Source organism: Phacochoerus africanus, chromosome X, assembly GCF_016906955.1.
Source record: "Phacochoerus africanus isolate WHEZ1 chromosome X, ROS_Pafr_v1, whole genome shotgun sequence".
NCBI classification, from domain to species: domain Eukaryota; kingdom Metazoa; phylum Chordata; class Mammalia; order Artiodactyla; family Suidae; genus Phacochoerus; species Phacochoerus africanus.
Window position 1 is genome coordinate 111,649,366 of NC_062560.1, and position 11,908 is coordinate 111,661,273.

General features: G+C 49.9%; 1 protein-coding gene across 2 annotated transcripts; it reads left to right on the plus strand.

The window, feature by feature from the left end:
• Nucleotides 1–360: 360 nt before the first annotated feature.
• Nucleotides 361–11,278, plus strand: ARHGAP36 (Rho GTPase activating protein 36). Of its 2 annotated transcripts, XM_047765636.1 has the most exons (12): nucleotides 361–524; nucleotides 3,179–3,337; nucleotides 4,583–4,648; nucleotides 5,211–5,455; nucleotides 5,685–5,877; nucleotides 6,092–6,147; nucleotides 6,382–6,532; nucleotides 6,965–7,113; nucleotides 7,298–7,474; nucleotides 7,717–7,814; nucleotides 7,959–8,065; nucleotides 10,058–11,278. In XM_047765636.1, exons 2-12 carry the CDS (start codon nucleotides 3,229–3,231, stop codon nucleotides 10,213–10,215), a joined length of 1,509 nt encoding a protein of 502 aa, XP_047621592.1. In that variant the 5' UTR covers nucleotides 361–524; nucleotides 3,179–3,228; the 3' UTR covers nucleotides 10,216–11,278. The 2 variants fall into 2 exon arrangements, with proteins under 2 accessions (XP_047621592.1, XP_047621591.1); XM_047765635.1 differs by lacking the exon at nucleotides 361–524 and having other exon boundaries at nucleotides 3,085–3,337.
• Nucleotides 11,279–11,908: the final 630 nt, after the last annotated feature.

Below are 11,908 nucleotides of genomic sequence, written 5' to 3' on the forward strand. Positions count from 1 at the left end.
GGATCCTAGGACAAGTATTCAAATCTCAGGTATCTGTTACGTGCCTCTCATGGTGTTGAAGCCTAATTACTGTCCCCTGACCCCTCAACCCGCCCATCTGTTTCTTGTCTGGACAAACTGGCCTTCCTAATTCTGCTTATGTCCAGTATTCTACTGGTGTCTTGAGAGGGTTGAGGGAAAATGAGACAGTGTCAATTTTGCTGACAGAATTGTGGGCATATGATTGCTCTTAAGTTTAGCTCTGTATCTTTGAGCAGGAGGCAATGACAAACGGTTTATTCTAAGGCCTTTGATTTCCTTTGGAATTGTAAGCATCTAGGCTGACTCATCTCTCAAAGGCTTCACTCTCTCTCTCATTTGGCTGGCGTTGTTTTGAGGTTCTCTTGTTTGTTCTCACCTTATCTTTTGAGGGGAAGAACGATTGATTTTCATCTTGGTTTTTTTGGGAAAGAACCAGCTCTACTCTTTGGATGACCAGATCTTGAAACCCTTGGCAAGAAGAAATAGCTACAACTCCAAAACAGGTACAAGAATCGGGGTAAAGGGAAAGGGGAAGCCATGTAAGAAATTAAGCCGGAGCTAGGCTGTGTGTGTCAGAATGAGATCCTTGGCTAATAGGTTTTTGACCTGCCATTGCAAATGGGAAGGGGGAGGGGGTGTCATTAGCTGCTTAGTTTGGGACTGTGGCTAGGTTCTATGCATGTGCCTTTGGTTAAAATGGTCATTTTGTGGCTGCAGTTTGGTGATTGGGCTTAGGCATTCAATTTGGGTCCAGGGGATATTGCTTTGCAGTTGAAGGAACTTTAAGAAAAGATCTATGCTGAGAATTTTTCTCTTAGTTCAGTTGAAAAGGCATAGAAATATTCCTCATCCTATCTCATTTTGAATGTCAGTTATCTGGCAAGTATTTATTTTCTGACATGTAAGACTTTGGCCATTAAGGAAAGTGGGCAAAGGAGGATTTTGGGAACAAAAGTGGGGGATTTTTTTTGGACAGAGCTCATTTATATAAATTATCAAATGATACAATCTTACCTACCTTTTCTCCGTCAAAGTCATATTACCTGATTTAGGAGTTTAAAACTCCCCCCTCCCAACATATAGAATATTTTCATAAAATTCCATGGGAAAGGGGAGCTCAGAAAAGTAGCATGTGACCACTTCTCTTCTTATCAAAAGGTTTGGTTCCCCATGTCCCATCCCAAATTATCAGGAACAAGCATCCACTCACTCACCCAAACCATAAACTTTGGAGCTATTGTTTCCATTACAATGAAAAACATTCTCTAAGTCCCATCAATTCTACCCATAAAATCCATCCCCTGTTCCAGCCCCACTGACAGTGTCAGTATCTCTTGCCTCTTGGATGATGTACATCCTTCAGGCTTTCTACCCAAACCAGGCTTTTCACTGCTCTGGGATTCTTCCAAGCTACAGCTCTGACTCTGTCACGTCCCACTTAGAACCCTGCAGTAGTTCCCTGTTGCCTTCCCGAGAAAGTCCAGATCCTTAACATGGCTTGTAGGGCCATTCATGATCTCATTCCTGCCTATCTAGATTTATCTCCTTCCATCCCCTTTATACAGCTTTAAGAATATAACAACCTCTCTCCCATCTCCTTGTCTTTGCACAAGCTGTTCTCTCTTTCTGGACGCTCCCCCCTCCCTGTCTCCAGGCAGATTTAGATGTTTCCTCCTTTCTGCTTTCACAGTAGTTTGTTTATATCTTGCCCGATTGCCTTATCACGAGGTTTTGTAAATTGTTGCTAACCTGTGCATCTCCTACACTTGCGCTGTGAAATCCTTTATGAAAAGAGTATTCTTGTTTTGCTCATATTTGAATCTTTTGTGCCTGCCACAAAGTGGACAATTAATACAGGTTCCTTTTCTTTTCTTTCTAATGCATGCATAAAAGAACAAATTATTAATAAAGGTGAAGATGTGCAGGAAAGGATGCTGTGTGGGGTCCAGGGAGATCCCCACTGGGGGATCTTGTGCAGCCTGGGACTGGTATGAGATGGTGGGCGCCATGGAGAAGGGGGCTATAAAACAGGTTTGCTAATGCACTAAGAAACTTCATTCTACCATTCCTGTATAAGGTTTCTGATTAGAAATGGCTTGCAAATGATGTTTGTTTGCTTTGCTACAAACCGATGGGCTTCTTTTTCCAGGAAAAATAAGTTGCACAATTTTTGGTAAATAGATAAAAAGCAAAAGGCAAACAAACACCATCACTTAATAGAGATATTGTTAGTAATTGGGTGCATTTCTTTTAGTCTTTTATTTGTATGCATGTTTTCCTTCACATAGTTGTAACCCTAACTAATACAATTCTGCATTTTGTATTTGTTGTTTAAAAACTCCTTGTAAACATCACTTTAATGATTGCATAATTTTCCATACTGTGGCTATTCCATAATTTATATAACTACTCTTGTTGCTGGGCTAGCTTTTTTTTCCTTAAGTTTTTACTGTTATGGCTCATGTACATATGGTTTTTCCTGTCTGTAGGAAAATTTCATTAGGATAGATTCCTAGAAGGGGAATTACTGGGTCAAGGGCCTGAGGATGATTTCTGGCTTCAGACTCATGTGTCCAGTTTACTTTCTAGAAGAGTTTTATAAAATTTACGGGGCTCCTAACCTAAATGAATGTGCCCATTTCACCCAAACTGGACAGCATCAAGCATTATCATTAAAAAATAAAAATAAACTCCATCAATGTTCTAAATAATTAATGGAAAATATTACCTTATTCTTATCTTAAAATTTAAAAATTTTAAAAATTTTAAATTTAAAATTTGTGAGTAGGGTTGATTTTTTTAAAAAATCTTTTTCTTCTTCTCTCTCTTTTTTTTTCCTAACAAGATTTTCTCTTTTCTGGACTGTTGGTTCAGGGCTGATTTTTTCTTTGAAGTTTTTTTTTTTTTTTTTTTAAATAAGCAGCCAGAGGCAGCTCTGCTTGAGGGTGAAGCCGCCTCCCAGTTTTCCCTCCCCCTTTGCCACCCTCCCCCCCCCCCATAGTTCCCTCCACTAGGTCCAGTGACAATTGGATGATGCAGTCCTGATAATCATCCGATTCCAGAATGGGTGGCTGCATTCCTTTTCTGAAGGCGGCAAGGACATTGTGCCCCAGAATCATGCCCCCTTTGCTGTTGTTGTCTGCCTTCATTTTTTTAGTGAACGTCCTGGGAGGAGCCCCAGGACACAACCCGGACCGCAGGACCAAGATGATCTCAATACACAGCCTCTCCGAGCTGGAGCGTCTGAAGCTGCAAGAGACTGCTTACCACGAACTCGTGGCCAGGCATTTCCTCTCTGAATTCAACCCTGAAAGAGGTGAGCAGGACCCCGGGATGTGGCATCGTCGCCTTCGGGCTGAGTGGATCCCCCGGGCAGGACGGGACCAGTTGGGGGTCCAGGAGGGTGGGAGAGACTCTCCTCTGGTCTCGGACCTGGCCGGTTCTCCTGGCTCTGGAGAACTGAGGGAGTGGGAGTTGAAGGGTGTTTGGTGAATTGGAAAGAGGTAAAGAGGAGTTGAGTTGGGTCGAAGACGGGGGGCTCGAGGGCCAGTAAGACCCGCAGATATCAGGGACAGACAGGTGGACAGAGGACAGGTAAAGAGACAGACGCACCAGGTGCGGTGGGTGCTAGAACGAATCAGAACGAGGTGGCGGCGCAGAGGGACACTTAGAGAGGACTGGGACAGAGACAGCGCGGTTGAGAGTAAAGAGAGATACCGAGGCAGAGAGAGACACGCACCAATCCGGGCGTGGAACTGGAGGGCGTTGCGGGTGCGGGGAGCGGCGGCGGGAGGTGCGCTGGGAGCGCTGCCCACCTCTGCTGGCCGCAGGGGAGCGAGAGGGACCCAGCTCGGGACGCGGGGCGAGCGCGCCAGCGGTCTCTGCGGGGCGGGCGCCGATTCGGGGGCCGAGGGGAGGGGGGAGGGGGGCGCGCGAGCCGAGGGGCGCTGCGGCAGTGGTGAAAAGTGCACGGAGCGGCAGGTCCGCTAGGCGCGCGCGGCAGGCGCAACCTAAAAAGGGGCGCAGCAAAGGGTCCGGAGACCCGGCGGGCAGCCACCGCTGCGGGGGTCGGAGTGCGGGGACAGCCCAGGGTCGCCGCTTCTCCAGCCGCCGCAGCGCGGGGAGCCGACGGCATCCCGGGCGCGAGCGCGCCCGCAGTAACTTAGCGACCCCTACTCGCGGCGCCCCCGCCGCAGGCAGAGCCCCTCCCCTCGCCTGTTGCGCTGTCCCGCCGCCTCGGAGCCCCGGAATTTCTGTTTTAAGCGTCGTGATCAGCTACTGCTGGTGCGTAACAAGGTGCGCGCTGCGCACGCGGCGCCTTACAGGATCTGGTTTGGTGAAATCCTTGAGTCTCCTGTGTGGCAGATGGGACTGGTCCCGTTTTCAAACGGGGAAACTGAGGCTGAGTGAAAGCAAAACACTTTTCCGGGGCTGGACCGAGCTGTTTGCCCCTCCCTACCTCCTTCCGAGTCCCTGGGGATCAATGCATTGCGATGTTTTAGTCACTTATCAAATCCTCTGTGTGTGAGAGTGCGTGTGTTTTCTTTTTCTCTTCCCATAGCTCTACCGACTGACCGTCCAAACACCTTGGAGAAGTGGTTTCTGATTCTGAGAGGACAAGAGAGGGGTGAGGGGCTCTCGTACTTTCCTTAGTTAAAGACATGGAATTCTGCACCCCTCCAGTCTGGCGTCCCTGGCCCCTGGAGATAGACAGGAGCCCACAGCCCCCGGGGGCACTCGCCACACCCCCCTACCCCTACCCCGCTTTCCAGAAACTCTACAGGGAATGGTTTCAGGAAATGGCGCACTAGCTGCGGGAGTGCGGGGCGGTCCCATCAGATCTGCCTAAAGCCTTCTTGGTGGATCCACCCCAGACAGATCGCCCAGAAGAAATTGCCCTCGTTGCTTCAAGGTGGTCACCACCGCCCCCGCCCCCGCCCCCGCCCGCCAGCCCCCGGCAGGACTTAAGGCAGGGACCCCGTCGGGGTCGTTGAGTGGAGCCAGTCCTTCAGCCAGACCACTGCAAGGTCTAGTCGGCTCCCTCTCCAGGGAGGGGCGCTGCGGGTCTGGCGGGGTGCGGTTGGCTGGGGGCGGTTCCTTAGACGAGTGCTACAGCCCCTGCAGTTCCTCCTGATTTAAGAGCTGCGGAGCATAGACGTTTCTCATTCTTTCTCTCCCTGGCTCCCCAGCCGTATCTCTCAAGACGTTTGGCATTCGTCTGGAAGAAGTGCTGGTGAACGAGCTGACCCGCCGAAAGCAACTTGAGCTGAGAGCCGCGATGCAGGTCGAAGAAGCCACCACCGGTCGGGCTGGGGGCCGTCGTCGTCGTCGGGGAAACGTGGTGCAAAGGATGTTTGGCCGCATCCGGCGCTTTTTCAGTCGTAGACGGGATGAGCCCTCCCTGCCCCGGGAGTTCACTCGTCGTGGGCGTCGTGTGAGTTAAACCCTCCAGGTTTCAGGCAGGGGCGGGAGGGTCAGGACCTGTGTCCTCAGAGGGGAGGGGAGCTGAACAGAACTTGTTGGAGGGGTGTAACTGGCTTGCCACAGAGAGAATGTCTCCTGTTGTGAATGTGACGCAATCCTCAGGAAGGTCCAAAGACCCCCCCCTCCCGGCCCCCCCCCCGCCGCTCCCCCATTTTAAGATCATCTCGTTTTCTCCACAGGGTGCAGTGTCTGTGGATAGCCTGGCTGAACTGGAGGACGGGGCCCTGCTGCTGCAGACCCTGCAACTTTCCAAGATCTCCTTACCAATTGGCCAGCGACTTCTGGGATCCAAAAGGAAGATGAGCCTCAATCCGATTGCTAAGCAAATCCCCCAGGTCGTGGAGGCTTGCTGCAGCTTCATCGAGAAATATGGTAAGGGGCCGAAAATGAGAGTTAAGGCAAGGTAGGAGGCAGTGAAGGAGAAAGAATTGTGTTCAAAGGATAAGGAGAGGAGAGAGGTCAAAGGGTGAAGCGCTTGGAACAGTCCCCTGCTGCCATTTGGGGCTGGGCTGCAAGGGTGGGGGGAAGGGAAATGCTGTGTGCAGTTCTGGGAAAGACCAGAGATACTTAGCCTCTTTTCTTTCAGGCTTAAGCACGGTGGGGATTTTCACCCTGGAATATTCTGAGGAGAGAGTGCGCAAGGTAAATCAACTGTTTACACTTTTGTTCCTTGAATGAGAAAAAGGGGGGGACGCTTCCCCAGGGGGGCTTCCCCAACAGGCCTGGCATGGGGAGCAAGGTCTTCCTTCTAGCCCCTTAGGCACACTCAATGGCAGCCACCTCCACTGGAGCCTGAGACTTACTGAAGGAATGGCCAGGAGGGAGCCCATGGCGGGCAGGGCAGTCAGGGCACGTGTATTCTCTCCCTTTTTCTAGCTCCGTGAAGAATTTGATCAAGGGCTGGATGTCGTGCTGGATGACACTCGGAATGTGCATGATGTGGCCGCACTCCTCAAGGAGTTTTTCCGTGACATGAAGGACTCTCTGCTGCCAGATGATCTGTACATGTCCTTCCTCCTGACAGCAAGTGAGTCCCTCCCTTGTTGGTCAAGGAAGGGAAACAGCACGGGGTTTGTGGGGGTCTGGGGAAAGAGCTCAGGCTGCAAGACCCCCCCCCCCAAGGACCTAAGGCAAAATGAACATCAGAAGATGAAAGCACCTCTCCAGATTCCATTATAAGTCTGTTGTTTGGAAATTTCTCTAGAGCTTCTTGAAGCTGTGTGCACCCTCTCAGGGCAAAGAAGAACCTGGGTTCTGTAGCGGGGGGTCTGATTTTGATGAGAGCCCTTCTTGCTTTTAGGGGTCCAGAACTCAAATACTTGGGGAGTGAGCAAAGAGAAGATGCCTGGGTGCTTTCTTCATAGCCTTCGGCAGTTGTCAACCAGAATCACGTCTCTCATTGTATCAGGCTGCTGCCAAGGCTCGCCCCCTAAGCCGGTACCTGTTTTCCTTCCTCCAGCTCTGAAGCCGCAGGATCAGCTTTCTGCCCTGCAGTTGCTGGTTTACCTGATGCCACCTTGCCACAGTGACACCCTGGAGCGTCTGCTGAAGGCCCTGCATAAGATCACTGAGAACTGCGAGGACTCCATTGGCATTGATGGACAGCTGGTAAAAAGCTCTGGGAAAGTGTAGTGAGAGTTATAGCAGGGGACATGCGTGAGAGTATGTAAGAACAAGACAGAGCTAGTAACAGCGAGACAGAGAGAGGGAAACAAGAACAAAGAGAGTCCTCTCTATTTGTTGAACTTCCATTACTACTTCAGTTGATCACTTTCTGCTTTCCTTTACCCAGGTTTCGGGCAATCGCATGACCTCCACCAATTTGGCTTTGGTGTTTGGATCTGCTCTCCTGAAGAGGGGGCAGTCTGCCAAGAGGGAGTCCAGGAAGACAAGACTGGGCATTGACCACTATGTTGCTTCTGTCAATGTGGTCCGTGCCATGATCGATAACTGGGATGTGCTCTTCCAGGTAGGTGGAAGCTTTGGACACACTTGTTTCACAGCTCGCTCTCGCTCCTGTTCACAAGGCAAGGAAGAGTTCTACATACATCCCCAAGGGGAGCCAAAGCAGGCAGTCACAAGTCTTCCAGTCTAGAAATCCTTCCTTCATTAGCTGGCCATGATGCCTTCATTTCTGGGTCCCAGATAGAGATGAATATAACATTTAAAATGTCGTGTGATAAAGGCTAACCTTGCTAATTGTACCCTCAGGTGCCTCCCCATATTCAGAGGCAGGTGGCTAAGCGTGTGTGGAAATCCAGTCCCGAAGCCCTTGATTTTATCAGACGCAGGAATCTGAGGAAGATCCAGTGAGTGTTTTCTGAGTTTTGTTCTCAGTTTTTAGCCTGAAGGAGAGTCTCCTATGGGGGCTTCCACCCCCCCCCCAGGCCATCTTTGTGTTAGTCAAGCGAGTGTACAAACTGACTGGCTTTTTCAAATTCCTTCCCCCTCAGGAGTGCACGGATAAAGATGGAAGAGGATGCTTTACTTTCTGATCCAGTGGAAAACTCTGCTGAAGCCCGGGCTGCTGTCCTTGCTCAAAGCAAGCCCTTTGATGAAGGTCAGTTCCCTGCTGGAGGTCAGACCCTTGCTGAAGGTCAGGCCCTTGCTGAAGGTCAGGCCCTTGGTGAAGGTCAGGCCCTTCCTGAAGGCCAGGTCTTTGCTGAAGATGAGCCCCTTGAGGAAGATGAGTCCTCTGAGGAAGATGTGTCAGTCAATGAAGAACTAGTATTTGAATATCTCAATCAAGGAATAGTCTTTGGTGAAGTCCAAGGTCTCGAGATCCCAAATGACCTTGAAATTCAGGGCCCCCATCTCGAAGGCATTCCAGAGCTTGATGAAGAAGAGGAAGAAGATGAAGACGATGATGATGATGATACCCTGAATTTTGATGATCTTCCTCCCCTTGAGGACATTCTAGATCCTGATGATGAAATCCCAGAACTCATTGAAATCCCAGACTTTGAAGAAATACCATATTTTGATATGGTTCCAGACCCTGAAGGAGTCCTATATGTGCAGGAAATCCCAAACCCTAGAGAAAACCCAAACCACGACCTTGAAGAAGGGCCAGATTTGGAAGATTACCAGAATCTTAACCTTGCAGAAGTTCCCTATCTTGATGTGATCCTGAACAACGAAGAAGCCCCTGACACTGATGAAATCCCAGACCATGCTGATGACTCAGATGATGATGAAAACCCAGATTCTGAAGAAGACCCCAATCTTGAAGAGGTCCCAGCCCTTGCAGAAATCCCGAATGATGAAGCCTCAACTGCTGAAGAAGTTCCAGACCATGAAGAAGCCCTAGAGATCAGTGGGACTTCAGACTCTGATGAAGACCTTGATTTTGACGAAGTCCCAGCTCTCCATGTCGTCCCAAGCCCTGAAGAAGCCCCTGGTGGTCATGAAGTCCCAAATCATGAAGACTCCCCAGAGGTTAATGGACTCTCAGACTCTGAAGAAGACCCCAATCTTGAAGAGGTTCCAGCTCTTGATGGAGTCCCAAATGATGAAGAAATCTCAGATACTGAAGAAATTCCAGACTATGAAGAAACTCCAGAAGACAATGAAATTCCTGGCTCTGAAGCAGAGTCCAGCCCCGAAGAGGTCCCAGCTCTCCATGTGGTAACAAGCCCTGAAGATGTCTCCAATCTTGACGAAATTCAAAATCAGGAAGAATCCTCAGATGTGAGTGGAGTCTCACACCATGAAGAAGCCTCGGAGGCCGAAGAAATTCCAGGACGCAGAGAAGCCTCAGATGTCAGTGGAGTCCAAGACGCTGAAGAAAACCCCAGTCTTGAAGAAGACTCAGTCGAAGACGAAGTCACCAGTGTGGCTCCAGAGCCTGAAGATGTCTCCCTTCTCAATACGATTCCAGACCTGCAGCCAGACCTAGCTGTCCATCTGGAAGAAATCATGAATGTGGAAGCAGTTCCAATGCCGAATAATCTGGACTCCAAAGGAGCCCAGAATCCAAAGGCCACCCAGCTCAGTAAGAAAGATGCAGATGTTACATTTCTTGTAGATACCACCTTCCTTAAAAACAAGTCGCAGCCTGGCCAGGTCATGGACTCCAGGTCCTCCCCAGAGTCAGTGAAGACCAACACCTGCTTTCTCCCCTCCATGCAGTGCTGTAAGCTTCCGGCTCCAGCTTTGTTCCTCATGTGCTTAGTGAAAGCAGTCAGGCTGGTGGTAGGGTGGTGGTGGTTGTTAGGAGGCCGCCCACTTCCGCGCTTCCCTGGTGGTGTTGCCCATTTGCTCTAAGCACGGGGTCTCTGTCTCCCTCTTTCTGGTCCCTGACACAGCCCGGCCTTCCTGGCCCCTCCCCACACCCAGCTTCCCCAGTGGGGCGAGATGGAGCGCTCTCTGTTCCACTGCTAGGCTGTGGTTTTCCTACGTGTCAAATGGGGATCACCATTTCTGCCCTAACTTCTTGCCTCGTGTTGTATTCGAAGCTCAAAAGTGGGTCTCAATCCCTTGCGTACTGTGCAAAGTGTGCAAAGTGTGACGTGTAGAAACATAAGGAGTTAACATTGTTACTATTTTCCAGATTCCTCTGAGGAGCCAGCTGTGCCTCCGGGCACTGCCCGTTCCCATGACGATGAGGAAGGAGCGGGTAACCCCCCCATTCCGGAGCAAGACCGCCCATTGCTCCGTGTGCCCCGGGCGAAGGAGGCCCAAACTGGCATCGGCTACTTCTTTCCTTAGATGTTTTCCCTTCTGTCTGGTGCCGGACAGGGGAAAAGGGTGGGGGTAGACCTGGGATGTCACAGGAAACATTATGAAGAGTCTCGAAGGTAAAGTTCTGAGGCTTAGAAGGAGTTCCACCTGATGCTCGGGTCAGGCTGAGAATTCCAAACACACTGCCAGCCCCTTCCCTGGGGATGCTTGGTTCCTTCAGCTGGTAAAAGCAGAGATGTTTCTGTGTCATGCTCAGGCACCCTGGTGCTACCTTGCCTCTCTCTTTTACCCCTGATCCGGGCTTTCCCTTACTACAGCTGTTCCTTTCATTGATGTGACATTTGTGGTAAACACCTGTCCCAGAGAAGCTCACAAATCTCGAGGTGCTTTCCCTCCCCCAAAGGGAATTGCATGCTTTTCCTGACTTTCCTCCCCTCCTCCTAAGAGCTCGATTGGAAAGACCCTCAAGAGGCACGCTAGGATGTTAGGTCAGCCTCCTGACAGCTGACGATTAATGCTAAACCATGTCACACCAACTCAGAGCCGTGTCCCTGCAGCAACTCCACCGCCTCAGGATAATTTTTTCCAAATTATTTAGACCAATGGCTCGTCAAACAGCTGCCCCCCCCCCCCCAAATCCTGGGACACCTGACTAGCTTATCTGGGTTCAAAAGTTAGAGGAACAATTCGATTTTATTACCTAGATCTGTTTTACGGACAGCTGGTAGTCACATCCCGTTGTTAGCAAAACAGCTAGTTAGGTATGGACACATAATTCCAAGTAGTAAAAGTCACCTAATTACAAACGTTCTCCAATATCATCTCTGTAGTTCCTCTATGCAGGGCGGTGAACAAATTCGCGGGACATGCTCTGGTAACAGGCAGATATGGGTTACGTATGACATCCAAAATTACAGCAGTTATTGATGGGTAACAGCTGCTAAGGTCCATAGAATGAAGAATGTATTGTATTGAGGGATAGAAATTGATCACACAATGGGTAACAACCACAGAGCTCGAAGATTTGTGATTGTCAAAACTTCTCTGGAATTTAGTCATTAATAAACATCTGTATTGTGACAGCAGCATATTCATGGCTTACTGTGTTTTTTTTTATGTGAAATTTTGGTGGTGAATTGGGATGGAGAAAAATGGATAAGGGGGGATCGATGTGTGGTACAACGGAGGAGAGGATGAGGAATAGGGGAGGGGGTGATGGGGAACTGAAGGGAGAGATTGATGGGAAATAGAAGGGGTGACATGGCATCACGGGGTGGGGAGAAATGGAATAAGGGGGCGAAGGCAAATAAAAGGGGGTGATGGGGCATAAAGAAGAGGGGTGATAGAGAATAGAGGTGATGCAGAGAAACGGAATCAAGTGCTGAGGTGGAATAAAGGGGGCCGATGTGGGGTCAAGGGAAGGGGACGATGGGGGATAGAGGGGAGGGGCTGACATGGGATAAAGGGGTGGAGAGAAATGGAATACAGAGGGGGTGATGCGGGGTCGAGGGGAGGAGAGGATGGGGAATAAAGAGGGGGTGATATATGATAAGGGGGTGAAGAGAAATGGAATAAGGGGGTGAAGTCAAAGGGAGTGATAGGGCATAAAGAAGAGGGGTGATCGAGGGAATGGAGAGAAATGGAATCAAGTGCTGAGGTGGGGTAAAGGGGAGAGGGTGATGGGGAATAGAGGGAAGGTGCTGACATGGCATAAAGGGAT

Coding starts and splice junctions, on each gene's coding strand:
- ARHGAP36 (XM_047765635.1), top strand. CDS start 3,085: ATGGGTGGCTGCATTCCTTTTCTGAAGGCGGCAAGGACATTGTGCCCC. Junction 7,475..7,716: donor ACTGGGATGTGCTCTTCCAG/GTAGGTGGAAGC, acceptor TTGTACCCTCAG/GTGCCTCCCCATATTCAGAG. Junction 7,815..7,958: donor AGGAATCTGAGGAAGATCCA/GTGAGTGTTTTC, acceptor CTTCCCCCTCAG/GAGTGCACGGATAAAGATGG.